The sequence below is a fragment of the Rhinatrema bivittatum genome, chromosome 4 (genome assembly GCF_901001135.1).
Source record: "Rhinatrema bivittatum chromosome 4, aRhiBiv1.1, whole genome shotgun sequence".
Classification (NCBI taxonomy): Eukaryota; Metazoa; Chordata; class Amphibia; order Gymnophiona; family Rhinatrematidae; genus Rhinatrema; species Rhinatrema bivittatum.
The window spans coordinates 423,836,365-423,855,916 of NC_042618.1; the positions used below are offsets into that span (position 1 = coordinate 423,836,365).

Here is a 19,552-nt window from a genome sequence, read left to right on the forward strand (position 1 = left end):
AAAGATGACCTTTTAGTAGGGCTAGATGCTGAGAAAGTGTTTGATTGGGTAGAGTGGTCTCATATGTGGTGGGTAATGGAACGGTTTAATTTTGGGGACTTATTCATTAACTGGGTTAAAACTTTCTATGGTTCTCAGAGTACACAACTTCTGTTTAATGGAACATTGTCCTCCCCTTTCCTTTTTTATCCCCATTGCTGTATGTTCTGGCGATAGAACTCTTAGCTATTTTGCTTTGTGATTTGGTCTCTTTTCAGGGGCTACAGATTGGTAAGAAACAGGTGCAGCTAAGCATGTTTGCAGATGATATGCTTTTATACAGTATTTGCAAACATGCTTGAGCGACATCATGGACTACATTAATAAGTATTTCTCTTTTTCAAGACTTAAAATTAACTATGATAAGTCTACGGTGTTCCCAGTCGATCATGAGGTGGAGGGGTGTTTTTCCTTTGGAGTATGGAGGGCATGAAGTATTTAGGTGTTTATATTAATTGCACTGTATGCGGCTTATATATACAGAATATAAGTGCCACTCTCCGGAAAGTTCAAGGGTTATTAGAACGATGGAGATCTTTTCCATTATTCTCCCCAAGATGCTTTATCTTCTCTAGATGCTTCCTCTCTGGTTTAAAAGATCTGATGTTTCCCAATTTAGGTCTATGATCTCCTCTTTCATTTCAAAGGAGAGAGGGACTAGAATATGCTTAGATATGCTTATGCAGGATAAAGGAAAGGGAGGTCTGGCAGTACCTGATATACATTTATATGATGCCTCATGTCTTCTGCAGTATATTCAGGGTTGGGCTTCGCATCATAATAAATTTGATGAGGAAGGGCTATTGTCAGAATGGCAAGCCCATATCAGGGGACGTATGTGCTCCATCTTCCAAAATCCTCCCTTTGGGGTCTCACTCTTGACATTTTTTGGATGAGGGCTTTACACAAGGCGTGGAGGTCTCTTGGACATAAATCCACTTCGATTACTCTTTTTACCTCTCACTGGCAATTCGGCCTTCCGTGCCAGTTTTGATCACTCTGGTTTTTTATGCTTGGAGAGAGAGGGGTCTGTCTTACCTTGGACTCTTGGTAGACTCTGACGAATGTAAGCTATGGTCATTTTAGCAGCTTCAGGAGTCCCTGGATCTTCCCATGGAAAACTACTTTGCTTATTTGCAGTGTCGCCACTATGCTTTGACGGTCTGCAATGGTAATGTGGTACTCCCTTCTTTTTCAGAGGCAGAAGAGCCATTTTTGGAAACTACTCCACATTTAATAAAGTGGGTCTCTGGGTTCACTTCCTCTCTGAATATCTGCCTTCCTCTCGTATGGCTCCGTTGGCCAAACTATGGCGTAGGGATCCGAGACTTGAGTTTGAGGAGTCTGATAACCAGAGAGCATTTGAAATGATATACAGATGATTGGTACCAGTTACTCTCCGAGAAATTCAGTTTAAAATTTTACATCACACATATATCTAGAGATAAAGGGGAGCGTATGAGGCTTTGGGAATCTGATGAATGTCTAAAATGTTTGCATCTTAGAGGGGATTTCTGCCACATGTTCACAGAATGTTCCAAATTGAGCCTTTTTTTGGCATAAAGATTGTGCCATTGAGAAGACGCTAGGATGTACGATTCCTTGGGAGTGTGGGCTTCTCTATTTGCATTTGTTTACTGATGCTCCTGTTTTGCCTGGTGGATGACAGAGGTTTGTAGTAGTCTCGTTAACCTTAGCGAAAAAAGTGATTCTATCTTGTTGCCATAACAATGAGATAGCTGCTTATCGGGAATGGAGGGAAGCCATGATCCAACATGCTCAGATGGAGCATCTAAGAAAAAGGGAATCTAGCAATAAACGAGTTGCTTTGCATCTGAGGGGTTATTTCCAGTTCTGGGAAAAAGTTTTACGTTGGTAGCTTGCTGAGGGATTTTGCACGTGGCTATATCTCTAGCGGTCAGATATGGTACTGTTTTGGTTGCTTGATTGGTGTGATTGGGTATGAATAGAGTGTGCATGGTCTAGGGTTAGGGGTGGATGGGGGAGGGTGTCCTGGGTGTGTGTCTGGGGCTCTTTTCTATGGGGGACATAAAAAGAAAATATGGTATGCAGCAACGCTCATTGGATAATGTATATGAACTTTTCACTTTTCGCTCTATGCCTCTGCAACTGTATTCTTTGGTGGATGTGTTGTTTCCTTTGCTCATGTTTGCTGTGTTCACTTTAATAAAAAGTATGTTGAAAAAAAAAAGATTCCAAGATGGACAGATCTTTTATACCAGAGGATGCAAATTCTTTACTCCCAAAGGAACCGTATGAAATCTGGATACGCAGACAGAGGATACCCCTGCACCTTACCCCAGAGACAGCCCAAGGCTACTTCCTGGACCTTGACCAAACCCTCCTGAAGAAAAGCCGAAATACGCGACACCATAGCCTGAACAGGCTGCACTCCATTAACAGCACATCAGGACTCGAAGATTCTCAATATTCTCACATATGCCAAGGATGTGGAAGGTTGCCTGGCCTGAAATAAGGTGGTAATAATTGCCGTGGAATATCCCCTCCATCTCAGTCGTCTCCTCTTAAAAGCCAGGCCGCAAGACAGAAGTGAGTCACCTGATCCAAAAATATTGGGCCTTGGTGGAGAATATTCAGCTTCAGCGGCCAGTCTACGAGCATATTGATCTGTGAACCATGGCCAATGTGGCCAGTCTGGAGCTACCAGAATCAAGTTGCCCGGATATTTCTCTATCTGCCCAACACCTTGCCCACCAGTGACCATGGAGGGAAAGCGTAAAGAAGAATTCCTCAAGGCCATGGCAAAACCAAAGCACTGATTCCTTCTGCACCGTGTTCTCTTTGGCGGCTGTAAAAAAAAAAAAAAAGATACCTTGGTGTTCTGTCTGGACGCCATTAAGTCCATATGGGGATATCCCAATTTCCTGTGACTGAGATGCATCGCTGCCTCCAACAGCTCCCACTCCCCGGGGTCTAGTTTTCTCTAAGATAAACCACCTCTTGTCACACTTAGGATCCACTGATCTGTTTTAATTTTGGTCCACTTCTCATAAAAGTCGTCAAGCATCCTCTGACTGCCGGAACTGAAGACTGACCGTTCTTGCTTCATTGCAAAAACTTCACACCTCCTGCACTTATATCAGGGTTGTCTCCGGATGGCTTCTGACCATTTCAAATGGACTGACCCCAGGATTGAGGTCTGACTGTGGTTTGCCTTGGAGGGCCCGAAGAACCTTTAACTTGGCTAAATCTTTTATTTATCTCAAAAATGTGCAAGAACAGAATCTGCCTTTGGGCTTGTCTTCCGGTAACTTTTAAACTTTGGACTTTCTAGATGCTCCAAGTCCTCTCCGAACAAGAGTTTTCTCTTAAATGAAAGAGCCCCCAGCTGAGATTTGGACCAAACATCTGCCGACCAATTCCGTAACCACAGTAACCTCCTAGCCGAAACCGCAGACATCATAATCCTGGAAGATGTTCTGATCAGGTCAAACAGAGCTTCCACACCGTGTGCCATAGCTGCCTCTAAGCGCTCAGTCTGCTGTGCTGCTAGCCTCGACACAGCATGCATCTCCTGCAGCTGCTGGACCCACTGCAGTGAAGCCCTCTGCATAAAACATATGCTCAAGGCCGACACCTCAAAAATCCTCAAGATAAAGCTCCAACTTGCGATCTTGTACAACCCTTAGAGCGGCCAATTCTACTACTGGAATGATGGACTTCTTACTGACTGCCAACATAGAAGCGTTGACCTTAGGGAGTGCTAAAAGTTCCAACACCTCTTCCGGCAACTGATAAAACTTTGCCATAGCTCTGCCAACTCTTAAGCCGGGATCCGGAGTGTCCCACTCCTGAACTACTACCTTCTTCACCAATTTATGAAGGGAAAGACTTTCGCTGGTCCTTGCAAAACTTCTCTTTGGAACTCTATCCCAGAGTCTTTAAGGCAGATAACTAATTCAAAAGATTTCAAGAAAAATTTTAAAACCTACCTGTTCTTCATTGCCTTCAGTTTCGACCCAGCCACTTAAGTAATCACAGGCATGTCGAGGCTTTATTTTATTTTAGTATTATTATTTTTGTTTTGATTATTTATCTTTAGTATTGTATTCGTTTAATCTGCAATTTATCTTATGTTTATTTCTTTTATTACTATGTATGTATTCTCTGTAAATCGTTTTGGCCAACTCCAGTTTTAAAAGCGGTATAAATAATTTTAAATAAATAAATTAATTAAATCAACAAAATCCAACAGAGGAGCCGCTCCTCCAGGTCCATCTCCTCCGGAGAAACCTTAATTCCAAGCTCCTGAAGCACATGTGGAATGAAAGACCAAAGCTCTTCTCTGTGAAAGAGGTGCACTACCTTGGGATCATCTCCCTCAGCCACCGGAACCCTCCACTGGGTCCCCATCCGAGTTTGCTGTATCCGATAATGTTCCTGCACCTGGAAACTCCCCCGTCACTGCATCGGGATTTTCTGAGTCATCAGTGTCCCCCTCTGTGTCACCAACCAGCGAGGAAAAGCCCAAAACATGGCAAACGCTCTCTGAACATTTTCTCTTGGCCTGCCAGGCCCCTTCATTGACTGGGAACCAACCATGGACTGAGATTGGGACCTAGAGTGATCCCCTGATGCTTTTCTGGCCAAATATGTCTTGTGCATAAGGAAAAACTGAGAAAGGCTGGGATTTATCAGAATCCTGATCTAGGGGAAAATCTTCTACATCGGAGCCCCCTCCCCTATGATGCAGGGGAGAATCTTCTAAATCTGAATCTCTTTAGTCCTCCCTGGTGCTGGCCATAGCAGGTGACAGCCACGGCGAGGATCCCTGGCCTCCTCCATGGACATTGACAGTCCTGCACTAGAAATAAACATGACTGCTGATCCCACGCCAAAAAGGCAACTCTCAGTGGCAGGCCCGACCATTCACGATGCACTAACAGGCTTAGAGCATGCGGCAGGCACTCCCGAAGTGCCTTCTCCACCAGACACACCTGGAACACAGGCTTGCATGATTCAAACGTAAACACAAGCCTCCAAAAGCAAGGCAGGTCTTGCTGCACACCATCATCATGTGGCTCAGAGCCACGCACCGCCACTGACTAACGCGCCTACCTTGGGAGACCTGCCTGCCTCAGGGAGGGATGCCGGATGCCAGCCCCGCACATCCAAACGCTACAAGCAAACGGCCTCTGCACAGCAATTAAACAAAATAAACAAATCTGTCTTTTTTTCCCCAATAAACTTTAGCGAGCCAGCCCAGGACAACAGCCTAAAAAGGATACTTCCCTGCTCCTATGGGCTTGATGTGCAGAGTTGCCAACAGGTCCCAATGCTGCCTCATGGGGGATGAGAGATCTGGCCCATCAGATGTCCATCCCACAGACCTCCGGATCGAGCTTTCTGGAGGGTAACCAACCTCCTGCTCGTCTGCCTCATACCACAGGGGATGGCCCCACCAGGACCTCAGAACCCCCAGGGAGGATCCAGGAATCTTCTAATCTTCCTCTTAATTTTATTTTTTTTTCACTCCAGACTGCAGGTTTTACACCATCTATCATCTGCTGAAGACAGAGAAATGCTGAGGGCCTGCACATGGCAGTCTTGGTTATGTAGCAGTGTCCAGTAAAACTTTCTCTGTCTCCCATCTGCTGGCAGGGATGCAAAACCCAGGAGTCTGGACTGATCTGGGTATGAACAGAAATTCTGTATTTTTCTTTTCAAGTTAATGCTTGTTGTATCTTTTCCTTTTTAGAAAAATGCAAATAATAAAAGCAAAAGAATAGGATTGTTTCATTTTCTTATTGTTCATTTTCTTCCAGTTTTCAGCAACTGGGAATGTGACTGCAGTTGCCTTAATCACACCAATGTCCGAGACCTTTTCCTCCCATTCTATATAAACCCTTGATATATATAAAGCATAGGCTGATTAGCTGTGTTCTTAAGTGAGGCAGAAGGGCTGGCACTTTACCTCCAAGTCTTCCTTCTTCTCCTGTTCGGTGAATGGGCTTCTATAAGGTTCTAACGTCTCTCTCCACCATTCTGGGTCAACGCGGCGTTTCCTTGTGGAGGTCATCCACGCGGTATCATATCTCTGCGTAATGTCCTTTGTGCAGCCATCATTGTCAATCCCCACTATGTACGTCACTGGCTTTGTGGCCAATTTATAGCACTGCTGGGGCTGGTCAACCACACCATGAATGCAGTCTATACACACCCACTTCTTCTCACGTTCCAGGAAAACCTCCAACCACTGGTCTGTGCCTTCAGAAATTGTTACAAACCCTACCTCCTCCTCGTCACTAGAAATGATCTTGTTCCTCTTCTTGGAAGAGTCTTGTGATAATGTTTTCACCTTGGAGTATTCAGCAGTCTCTGGAACCTTGGATATCGTTGTCCTTGGTGTACTGGTCTTCACTTTTCCAACACTCTTCCTTTCTGCTTTTACCTTCTGGCTCCCCGATGACCTCCTCTGCATCCTAGATGGCGTTCCATACTTCCCATCAGAAAAATTGCTATCCTCGCTCTCTGAAAACTCGAAATCTGAATCACTGGAGTCGTCACTTCCACTCTCTTCTACATATGACACTTTCAAGGCCAGCCGTCTCTGATGATCAGTTTTGGGCTCTGACACCTCTTCCTTTACTTTTGGTTTCTTCTCACCCTTCTTGGGCCCCTTTTGCTTTTTGGAGCTCCTGTTATTGCTCTTTGCCATGGCAGCTCTCCTTGACCCCAAAGGGATCTGCTTCTTGGGCTTCTCATTTGCCTCTTCCTCATCACTATCCTCCGATAGGGTCTTCTCCTGTTTTATTCCTTTGCTTTTCCTTGGCACACTGTCAGGTGTCTTAGCTGGGGTAGACTTTTTGCCCTGAAAAAATATGGATAAAAGCATTTATTTATTTATTTACTGTTTTATATGCCATCATTCGGTGTAGCCATCATAACTGTTTACAACAGTAAAAGAATTCAATAAGATAAATACAATAAAACCAAAATACATAAAATTACATAGGCATAGAAACATCATAATAAAATAGTATTTAGAATCAAATAAAATTAAAAGCAGGTAAGAGCATATAATAAAACAATTGAAAACTAAAATAATAAAAGATAATATTTAAAGAAAGGCGTGTTTAGTACTGTTAAAAACATAAGATAATAAAACATAGGGGTTCATGAGAATTGCCAACCCCTCTCACAGGAAATCACGTTACAAAAATGCAATGAGATTGCTCTCTTCTTTAGTGAAGAAACCCTCACGTTAGTAAGAAAACATCCAGTTAGATGAATCAAGGCCAGACAGTACTCCCCATTCAACCCAGAAACTGAATGGTCATCAGTTTGATACTATTTCTTCAGTCGAAATTGAAAATATTATAAAAGAAATTGAACCCAGCTACACATCCTATTGATTTCAGTTTCCCATTAAATTCTTAAAAACAATCCCCAATATAATTGCTCGACCCATTGCTGATATTGTTAACCTTTCCTTAACCCACGGTTCTTTTCCTGATCTTCTCAAGTGTGCGACAGTAAAACCCATTTTGAAAAAATCTCAATTGAACTTTTCGGATCCAGCTAATCTTAGACCCATCTCGAATTTACTTGTCTGTCTAAAATTTTAGAAAAAGTGGTAAATAACCAACTTTTTGATCATTTAGAAACAAATAATATTCTTTTTCCATCTTAATGTGCATTCCGAAAGTACAATAGAACAGAAACTCTTTTGGTGTCACTACAAGACACCGTGCTGAGAGGCACTGATAATAGTTAAACATATTTTCTGATTATGTTAGATATCTCCTCAGCCTTTGACACGGTGAACCACGTGACTCTTTTGAATAGACTAAGAGAAATTGGTTTAAAATATATCACCTTACAGTTGTTCAAATCCTACTTTGACAATCGATCATATAAAGTTTAAATTAAACAATATAGAATCCGAACAAATCAACTTGCTTCATGGTGTACCTCAGGGATCCTCACTTTCTGCCACACTTTTTAATATTTATATGCTTCCTTTATGTAAACTTTTATCTGGTCTTAACCTTATGTATTTTATCTCTGCTGATCATGTTCAGATTTTATTACCAATTGAATCTTCAATAGACTCTACTTTAAACTGTGGGACATTTATTTATCTGCTATTAACAAAGTTCTGACACAGATGAGTCTCTCCCTCAACACTAAAAAACTGAGATTCTATACATATGCCCAAGTTAAGTCCACAGAAGGAAGCTGAAATTTTTGAATCTGCAAAAAATTACCCCCATTTCTTTTGATGTCAGAGACCTTGGGATCATCCTGGACTGTGAAGTGAATCTCAAAAAATGGATAAATAGTATAATCAAAGATGGATATTTTAAATTAAATGTCTTAAAGAGGCTAAAACCTCTATTACACTGAACGATTTTAGAACTGTTTTTACAAGCCCTTGTCTTTTCCAAGTTGGACTATTGTAACGCTCTCCTTTTAGGCCTACCTGCTTATTCTACAAGACCTCTTCAACTATTCCAAAACTCTGCCGCTACTAGACTCTTGACTAACACAAAAAAAGCTGAACATATTACTCCCATCTTGAAGATCTTCACTGGTTACCCATTGTTACAGATTCAACACAAGGCTCTTTCTTTAATTCATAAATCACTTTTATACGACAAAGTTGAATGGTTTACATTCTTACCTGATAATTTTTGTTGCTGTAGTACCACGGATCAGTCCAGACTCCTGGGTTTTGCCCCCACTCTAGCAGATGGAGACAGAAGTTTACAAACAAAACTCCGCCTTATCTAAGCTGGTGCCACCTACAGTCTGGCAGTATTACTAATGTCAAAGTAGAATGGATTCCAAAAAACACCAAACTAACTATATACAGTAACCTAACAACAGCAACCGGCTTCAACAAATCCCCAAATGGGAACAGAACCCGAGCCATCGATACAGGACATACAGGATTGATCTGAGAACGAGAAAAAAAACAAGCAGCACGGACTCTCCCTTTCCAGGAAAGAACAGATGGGCGGGACTCTGGACTGATCCATGGTACTACAGGAACGAAAATTATCAGGTAAGAACCAATTTTCTTTTCCCTGTACGTACCCGGATCAGTCCAGACTCCTGGGATGTACCAGAGCTGTCTTTAAATGGGTTGGGATCCGGAGAGACCCGCTCTGAGCACCCCTTCTCCAAAGCCCTCGCTGCCTGGAGCTTTGACATCCAAGCGATAATGTCGGGCGAACGTATGTAAGGACTTCCACGTCGCCACCCTACAAATCTCCTCTGGGGTTATTTGTTGGCATTCCGCCCAAGACGCGGCCTGGGAGCACGTAGAATGCGCGCGTAGACCCACTGGCAGAGACCTACCCTGCAACAGATACGCAGAACTTATAGCCTCCTTCAACCAGCGAGCAATGGTAGTCTTGGAAGCCGCATTACCATGTCGAGGCCCACTCCAAAGCACAAAGAGGTGGTCTGATACCCGGAAGGCGTTGGTAACTTCCAGGTAACGCAACAACGTCCGTCGGACATCCAACCTCCGCAAATCCTTGGACAAGGGATCTGCCCTGTCCAAATCTGAAAACAAAGGAAGTTCTACCATCTGATTTAAATGAAAGGCAGTCACAACCTTAGGTAGAAAGGAAGGAACTGTACGAAGCGACAACCCCGTCTCCGAAATCCGTAAGAAAGGCTCCCGACAAGACAGGGCTTGCAGCTCGGAAACCCACCTTGCCGAGACAATAGCCACCAGGAACACCACCTTCAGAGTCAAATCCTTCAAAATGGACCTGCGAAGAGGCTCAAAGGGAGCGCCGCACAAATCCTTTAATACCAGATTCAGATTCCAGGAAGGACAAGGTCATCGCAACGGTGGACGCAAATGTTTAGCTCCTTTAAGAAATCGAACCACATCTGGATGAGACGCCAAGGGCACCGCTTGGACTTGACCGCACAACGATGCCAGTGCCACCACCTGAACACGCAAGGAACTACACGAGAGACCCTTTACCAAACCATCCTGGAGAAAAAGCAAACCATCCGGAACGGACGCACGAGTAGGCACCACCTCCCGATCAAGGCACCACGTCTCAAATACCTTCCAGACCCGCACATAAGACAATGACGTAGAAACTTTGCGGGACCTTAGGAGGGTGGTTACTACCGCATCCGAATACCCTCTGGACGTCAGCCTTCGCCTCTCAAAAGCCATGCCGCTAGACAAAAGCATTCGACCTGGTCGAAACAAACAGGTCCCTGATGGAGAAGATCCGGTACATACGGGAACCGAATGGGCTCCTCTAAGGCCAGGTTTCAGAGGTCCGCAAACCAAGGGTGTCACCGCCATTCGGGAGCTACGAGTACCACTTCTGTCGGGTGTAACTCTATGCGTCGCAGAGTCTGCCGATGAGGGGCCATGGAGGGAAGACAAAGTAGAACATCCGTCGGCCAAGGTAACACCAGAGCGTCCACGCCCTCCCCCTCCCGTCTCCCGGCGACGAGCGAAGAAACGCGGAGCTTTGGTATTCTTGAATGTCGCCATCAGGTCCAGGGCGAGCGTCCCCCACCGTGCGCAGATGAGTCGAAACGCATCCTCCGCGAGTTCCCACTCTCTGGGGTCTAGGCGATTGCGACTGAAAAAGTCTGCCTGAACGTTCTCTACCCCGGCAATATGCGAGGCTGCAATGCTGACAGATGCGTGATGCCCACGCTATCAATTGATGGGCTTCGGACGCCACTGGTTGACTCTTGGTCGTCCCCCCCTGTCGGTTGATGTAGGCTACCGTGGTTGCATTGTCTGACAGAACCATGACCGACTTGCTTCGAACCAGCGGAAGGAAGGCCTGTAGGGTCAGGCAAACCGCCCTGGTCTCTAAACGATTGATGGACCAACCAGCTTCCTGTGGGGACCATATCCCCTGTACTGATTTTCGGAGACAAAACCGCTCCTCAACCGGACAAGCTGGCATTCGTGGTGACCACTGTCCAGGAGGGGACCAACAACGGTACTCCTCGGCTCAAGCTGTCTTGACACGACCTCCACGAAAACGCGAACGGGACGGAGGAGCCCCTCTAGACCTTGGTCTGTCCTCCGGTAGGCGATGCACCTTGTTCTCGCCTAGAGACTCAATCAGATCCTCCAATTCTTTTCCAAACAACAACTTGCCCTTAAATGGCAGTGAACCCAACCTGGCTTTTAGACGACACATTCGCCGCCCAATGGCGGAGCCACAACAAGCGTCGCGCCGACACCCCCAAAACCATGAATCTAGCCGATGTGCGAAGTAATCATAAAGGCATCCGCACTATAGGCAATCACCCGCTTCTAAACGCCCCCGCCTGAAGCACTTCCTCTGGTGAAGAGATTCGTTGGCCAACAACTGTTGTACCACCGAAGTCCCGCTCACAAAGAGAAATTACTGCAGATAGCCGCACGAATCCCTAGTGCGGAGACTTCGAATATCTTTTTAAGCTGTATCGCTAGCTTTCGATCTTGTAAATCTTTAAGAGCCTCCCCCCGGTAACCGGGATGGTGATCTTTTTTGTGACCGCCGCCACAGCCGAATCTATCTTTGGGACCTTCAATAGCTCCAACACCTTCTCAGGCAGGGGGTAGAGCTTATCCATCACTTTAGCCACCTTAAGGCCCAATCCGGGGTATCCCATTCCTTGAAGAGTAAATCCAATGCTGAAAAATGCAATATAAAGGTGGATGGAGAATCTCTCAGACCCAAGACCACCAGGTCTGTAGTCCCCAGCCTGGACTCTGCCTGCGGCAACTGTATGCCTAACTCTCCAAGAATCGCCGGGATAAGGGGCCCCAACTTGTCTCGCCTAAAGAGACATACCAATTTGGGGTCATCCCCATCTGCCCCATGGGTACCACTCAGGCTACCTGACAACTGCTCGCCGTCCCCCTCAACCCCCTCGGGGGTTGGGACGGCGGGTCCTGGTCCCCCTATTGATCCTCTGGCTCATCGGTGTTCGTAGAGGTATCCGGATCTCCCCACGGGGCCCGCAGTCTGAAAGGCTGGGGCCCCTCGGCGGGATCCGACGCCTGGACTGGCCTAGCCCGCTTCCCCGATCCTGGCGAAGGGTCTGGATCGTGAGACCCCTGTGGTCTTTTCCTCGCTAATCTACAAGCCTTGAATGCCTTGTACATTAATAATACAAACTCTGAGGAAAAAGAAGAGTCGGAGGACCAATCCGCGGGATCCCCTTCAGGGACCTCCGAATCTCTTGGACAGTGTGGCCTCGCAGGTTTGTCCCCCTCAGGACCCTGCATTGGGGCGATAAATGATAAGGTGAGTCATCCTCCCCCTGATCTGTCAGGGGGCGCGGGAGCCGCGGGTCCTGGAGGAAACAAAATGACGGATGTTCCCGCCAATGCCGAGTCTCTGGAGCCCAAAATGGCGCCCATTCCTGCGCTCCGTGGGAACGGGCCTGCCCCTGAACCGGGCTTGTTCCCCAGAGCTGCTGCTCTCAATGGCGCTCGTCCCCGGGTTCCATTCGGGGCCGAAGATACACCTTCGCCCCCCGAAACACAGCTCAAACACAGACTATCCCAGGAGAGGCGTGCTCGCACAGTGCCGCAAGCCGCCCGTCGCGGCATGTCTAATACTTTAAAAGCTGAGAGAAAAACAAAAACCGCGAGGCGCACTGACCCACGGCTCACTGTCGTCCCCCCCCGAACACGGCGGGAAGCAAAGACAAGGAATTTTGGCGACAAATAAACACCACAAGAAAAAACTTTTTTTTTTTTTTTAAACTATAATTACCGATCGCCGCCAGCTCCGGGACCACCTGGGGGGAGTGAGCCGGGCTCCCCGGTGTCACCCCCAGTGAGGAAAGATACGCTGGTGAGACAACCCACACACTTCAGCGGCCTCTGAAACCAGGGGGGGATGGTCCCCTCAGGACCTCACAACTCCCCAGGAGGCATGAGACTGGACCTACAGGCAAGCCACTGCGGTCCCAAGACTAACCTAACTACCACTTTCACTTTTTGTCTTCTTTTTTTTTTTTTTTTAAACTAACTAGGCCTCAGCACAGACTGTAGGTTTTGCACCCCCTCCACCTGCTAGGAGACAGAAGAATACTGCCAGACTGTAGGTGGCACCAGCCTAGATAAGGCGGAGTTTTGTTTGTAAACTTCTGTCTCCATCTGCTAGAGGGGGGCAAAACCCAGGAGTCTGGATTGATCCGGGTACGTACAGGGAACATTACATTTCCATATCCTCTCAAGAACAACACGATCAACCAATACTGGGCTGCTTCCAATTCCATCAGCAAAAGCTGCGCATCTAAATACAGTACGTGAAAGAGCACTATTGATAGCCGGGCTCCGATTGTGGAACTCTCTGCCACAAGACCTTAGGATGGAATCTGATATTAAGGTTTTTTAGAAAGGAGTAAAAACATGGCTGTTTTATCAAGCCTTCCAATAACTTATTCTGATTTCTTTTTAGTCTTTCTTAATAATTTTAATTTAAGTTTTGATACTATATTTTATTTGTTAATTTCAGCTAATTTTATAATATTTTGATATTATGTATTTATAATTTCCTTTTAAATTTTGAATTGCAAATGTTTTAATTGGCATTTGTCCATTACTGTGAATCGATGTTATATGTACACATGAATGTCGGTATACAAAAAAACAATAAATAAATAAAATAAATAAATGGGTAGGTCAGTTAGATTCATTGTAAGCCTTCGTGAAAAGCCAAGCTTTTATTTCTTTCTTAAATTTCTTTAGGTTTTGTTGTAATCGTAATTAGGTGGGAAGTGAATTCCAAATCTTCGGGCTAGCAATGGATATTGTATGTTCTCTAACTTGCGTAAGTTGGGCTGATCGCACTGACGGGATGATTAGGAGGCCTTTGTTAGCTGATCATAGGTTTTTTTGTGGTACATGTATTTTTATTGCCAAGAGGAAATTACTGCCTTACCAACATGAAATGAAATCAGACCCCATACCATTTTTGTTGTTATTATAAGAGGCGTTGACAAACATTCACACCTTAAGCTTCTCTTGAGAAAGCCTTATTTGAGCCATGTCACAGAACATTGAAAACAGGCCAATAAAATGGTCTCACAATGTTACACCATTAAAGTAAATGGTATTTTGTGGATCCACACATTCTAGCATTGCTCATGTCCTGGGAATTGTACCTTTCCTGCAGGCTCTTTGAGGGGAATAGGTTGTAGAGACAGCACCAGGCGGCACACCAGCTGCAATGCTCGTAGGATAATCAGAAACATCTGTAATACAGATAAAGTCAAATGAGACCAGAAACCTCCCAAAACATACAGGACTCAGAATCATAACCTGACACTCACCCTACTATCCCAGTGCTACAAGGCACTGCACAGTTTATATCCACCTTCCCAGAAAGAGCCAAGCATCACACAACACCCATTCGCTCACATTAAATTCTACCTCTCAGCCAGGTCCGAGTTTTGTTTTCCTTTGTAACCATGGGCTGGCCTAAAGGCTCTATTTCAATGCTGCATTCTGCCATGTAGGAGACCTGGGTCTAAGGTCTAGGGCTGAGGAGGCCACTATTCAATGCCAACAATGGGGACAGAGTTCTCAACCAGGACAGTGGGGTGAGACCTAGAGCTCCAAATTCAGGGTGCATGTATTCCAGGTTAGAGAGGGAGCTGTGGCCCCTGGCCAAAAAGTGTTGCTGCAATGATTGCATTAGATTTGAGGATGGGAAGGGCGAAAAACTGAGAAAAACCCTGGGTAGGTGGAAATGAAGGCTCATGGCCTGTCGCCCCAGATGAGGCCAGTTCCAAATGAGCTAGAAACTCAAAAGGCTAGACCAAAAAAATATAAATACATTGAGTTTGGTTCTTCTTGGTATACTATGCTTTTTTAGCTTCTAGTTTCTGTGCTTTCTTTTCTTTGCTTGACAATATATTTTCTGTAGGCTGCATTCCCTACATCTGTTACATAGGTATACCTCTGTCACTTGTTAAACAGCACAATAATAATTGCGAAAAAAACCCCCAATGTCATGTTTTGAGCAGTAGCTATGAATCCTGACTGGCTGTTGCTGTTCATACTTATCCAATCAATACAAATAACAAATTAAGTACATGTAGCCTTCTGCTGTGCCTTGAAGAATGAAATGGAGTATCTATGTTAATGCTACTATAATCCCAGGTCCCTCTGCTGAATTGAGGTCTTGGACCAGTGCCATCATGCTGACCCAGCAACTAAATCCAGTCAGTGGCCCACGAATGGGTGAATCCCAAAGGCACCTACCTGGACCATCTCTCCCTCATCTCTCACAGAGTAGATCCCAAACCTTCTCTCTAACGTGGACTGCAGGGATTCCATATCATCTAGGGACAGCTCTGGATTCAAGGTGAAGGTGGCAAGAAACCTGGAGGGACAAAACTTTCTTTTACCTTCTCGCCTGTCAAAATCTGTTTTTTAAACAACCTTCAGGCGCACACTACTCTGTCCCTTAACTTTGTAGATAAACTCAGTTCCAGGCTGAAGTCCTTCACAGCACATCATATCCAATGCAACTGTGAGACCTTTCTTTCATGGTCAACTAAAAAGGCTCCGCAATGCACTAAGGGGCAATCTTCAGAACTTTTTTTTTTGTTCCTGTAGTACCACAGATCATTCGAAACTCCTGGGTTTATGCATCCACGCCAGCAGATGGTGACAGAGAAATTTTAACCGACACTGCTTGATAAGCACTGGTACCACCCTACAGTTCCTCAGTATTGATATGTACACAAGCACAAAAACTCACTTGCAAAAAACTTGAAAACACTTGTTAAAGCTCTGAAGAAAAATCTGCATAGCAAAAAGAGCACAGCTGAGTGGAAGACTCTCCACCTCCATCAAGCGGGCAGGCTCTGGAATGATCCGTGGTACTACAGGAATGAAAGTTAGCAGGTTAGCAGGATCATTCCAAACTTCTGGGATGTACCAAAGCCCCCTAGCCGGGGACAGACCTGGAGAGTCCCGCTCACAAAACATTCTCACCGAAAGAATGAGTTTCCGGATCCCGGACGTCTAGGTGATAATGTCTCAAAAAAGTATGCAGCGACTTCCATATAGCTGACCAACAAATCTCTTGTGGCGACACCAACTGAGCCTTCGCCCACAAGGCTGCTTGCGATCGAGTAGAATGAGCCCGTAAACCATCCGGCAGCTGGCTGCCCTTAAGAATATAGGCTGACCCAATAGCCTCCTTGAACCACTTTGCAATGGTAGCTTTGGAAGCCTGGAGCCCTTTCTTCGAGCCGCTCCACAAAAAAAATAGGTGATCAGATCTCCGAAAGGCATTGGTCACCTCCAGATATCTCAGTAAGGCCCTCCGAACATCCAAACGTCTGAGTTCCCTTGCATAAGTAGAAGAAGCATTCAAATTGGGAAAAGCTGGAAGTTCGACCATCTGATTAACATGAAAAGCTGAGACCACCTTGGGAAGGCAAGATGGAACTGTCCGTAAGGACACCCCTGAATCCGAAAGTCTGCAACTCAGATATTCTCCGTGCCGAACAAATGGCTACCAGGAAAACAACTTTCAAGGTCAAATCCTTAAGAGTCGCCCTACGAAGAGGCTCAAAAGGTGGTTCACACAAAGCTCAAAGGACCAGATTAAGATTCTAAGAAGGACAGACCTTTTGTACCGGAGGACGTAAATTCTTGATCCTTTGAAGAAACCGTACAACATCAGGATGAGAGGACAAAGATCTTCCGTCACCTGTCCCTCGCAAAGATATCAGAGCTGCTACCTGAACTCGGAGAGAGTTAAATGCCAAGCCTTTGCCCAAACCATCTGGGACACCGAAGCCCGCAAAGCAGCAACACCTTTGGCAACACACCAAGCCTCAAAAACCTTCCAGACTCGGACGTAAGACAACGAGGTAGATGTTCGCCTCGCATGCCAAAGGATAGTAATAACCAGCTCTGGGTACCCCCTACGTCTTAAAAGTTGCCTCTCAAAAACCAAGCCACTAGACAGAAGTGATCTGACTGATCGAAAAATATGGAACCTTGATGGAGCAGATGAGAGAGGTGACTGAACCGTATTGGACCATCCACGGCCAAGTTGACGAGATCCGCAAAACACGGGCGACGTGGCCAATCCAGAACCACCAGTATGACATTCCCTGGGAATCTCTCTATTCTGTGCAAAACCCTGCCCACCAAAGGCCACACGTAAAGTAGAACTCCCTGAGGCCAAGGAATCACTAGAGTGTCTGCTCCGTAGTCTCGTCTGCGGCTGAAAAATCGTGGGGCTTTTGCATTGTGGCGAGACGCCATCAGATCTACATGTGGACAACTCCACTTCTCGCGAATGAGCTGCATCACAGACTCTGACAGTTCCCATTCGCCCGGATCTAGAAGTCTACGACTTAGAAAATCCACCTGGACATTCTCGTTGCCCGCAACATGAGAGGCTGCTATCTGGGCCAAGTGTGCCTCCGCCCAGATCATTAACTCCTGAGCCTCTTGAGCTACCATCCGGCTCTTGGTACCGCCTTGTCGACTGATATAAGCCACGGTTGTCGCAATGTCCAACAAAATTCTGACTGAATGACCTTGGACCATAGCTCTGCCAACTCTTAATCTGGATTCTGGCGTATCCCATTCCCTATGAATTAGCTTCTTCACCGACTTGTGGAATGGAAAGGCCTTTGTTGGACCATGCAGGTCGTCCAAAACAGGATCAGCTCCCTCCAAATCCGAGTCCTCCTGAGTCATCTTGATTCCGAGTTCCTGAAGCACCTGCGGAATCAAAGGCCAAAGATCTTCCCTGAGGAAGAGATGCATCACTCTTGGATCATCGCCCTCAGCCAAAGGAACCTCTTCCTGGTCCTCCGTAATATCCAGGTCGGCCCCCGCATCTGCACCTGGGACAGGTGTCCTAAGCGAGGATCCCTCCAGAACCTCCCCAGGATCCTCAGAGTCATCAGAACCTCCCATATCCTCCATAGACGAGGCAAAAAGACCTAAAGCCTTGTGAACACTGTCCCGATGGACCTTCTTGGCCACCAGTTTAGAGGTAGACCACCTCTTGGAACTGGCCTTAACCCCCCCCCCCTGCAAGACTTATGAGCCAAATAGGCCTTATGCATGAGAAGGACAAAGTCTATAGAAAAAGATAGAGATTCATCTAATCTGGTCCAGGGGAACATCTTCCCTTACTCACAATCCTGATTCAGAAAAAATCCACAAATTTGCCATCCTCCTGGCTTGTGGAAATATCTGGCAGCACCGGGGAAAGCATTGGAGGAGACTTCCCTGCCCCCATCGTTACAGCCACCAAGCCCACCACGTGGCTCAAAATGCTCATCATTTTCGCACTCACCGTAAAAGACTACTATACCATTTTCTGCGACCCATAGGCAGCGAGCGTTTGCAACATGACGATAGTGCCTCTGAAGCGCCTTCATCACCAGCAACTCAGCCCAAGCAAAGGGCCCTCCTGATTCAGTCAGACCTGCAAAGGTCCCCACATGTGTTGCAGGAACGGCTTCACGCCATAGCCCCTGAAGCATGAACCGCGCACATGGACCGCGAGCCAGCCAAGCAGACCAGAGAACAAAGGCAGTAAGAAATAAAAGAGGGCTGAAAACCGCTGGCTGCCTCTGCAACACACTTGCTCTAATAAAACGTCGCTGCGGTTTGGGGGTTTAAAAGAGCCAGTGCCAAACAACAAGCAAATATACTTTCTTGCTACCAGGATTCACGTTCAGAGTTGACAGGGCGGTCTTTACTGCTACTTCGCGGGGTAAAAATTTCCGCCCCACGCACTCTTGGTCGAGTCTGCAGCAGGGTCACCAACCCCCTGCTTGTCTGCCTCAAACCAGGGGGGGATTGCCCCACCAGGACCTGACAGTCCCCTGGGAAGATAAGATCAAGTCTTTCCGAAACTTTTTTTTTTTTTTTTTTAATTTTCCAAAATTTCTCTCTCAGACTGCAGGTTTTGCACCATCTACCATCTGCTGGAAACAGAGAAATACTGAGGGACTGCAGGTGGCACACAGGGTTATGTACAGTATCAGTAAACTTTCTCTGTCTCCATCTACTGGCAGGGAGGGAAAAACCCAGAAGTCCTGGACTGATCTGGTTATGTTCAGGGAAAAGCCAATTCTCTTTTTCATCTGAAATGTGGTACTATGCTATTGGAAGCTTAATTACTAAATATGCAAATTCCTTTACCAATATCAGAGCCACTTCTAGTAAGTAATAACTGGGTTCATTTAAAAAGTCATAGTCTTAAAAAGTTCTGCCACAGACTTCCTGTAAGTAAGGGCTCAATCTGGATTCTTGCCTTGCTCTACTGACCATTTGTCGAGCCAGAAAATCAGTTTTGTGTCCTTGTTCCAAATACAGTTCATGTGACCCAGGAGACATAGCATTCTGCTACTGCCGAGGAATGGGATTTGGCATTTTTTTGTATTCTTGTACAATTACTATAATGTAAATATTTGAAGACCAAGATCCTTCTTCAAATCCCAGTAGTGTCCCTTACTTCCAAAGCACTCAACC

General features: G+C 45.9%; 1 protein-coding gene across 1 annotated transcript in view; it reads right to left on the reverse strand.

Annotated features, from left to right (window-relative positions):
• The window catches only part of XPC (XPC complex subunit, DNA damage recognition and repair factor), a 50,064-nt gene that overhangs the window by 13,077 nt on the left and 17,435 nt on the right, over positions 1-19,552 (reverse strand). Inside the window, 3 exon segments of the mRNA XM_029601377.1 lie at positions 5,996-6,892; positions 14,194-14,283; positions 15,296-15,416. Coding sequence (XP_029457237.1) covers positions 5,996-6,892; positions 14,194-14,283; positions 15,296-15,416 — 1,108 coding nt within the window.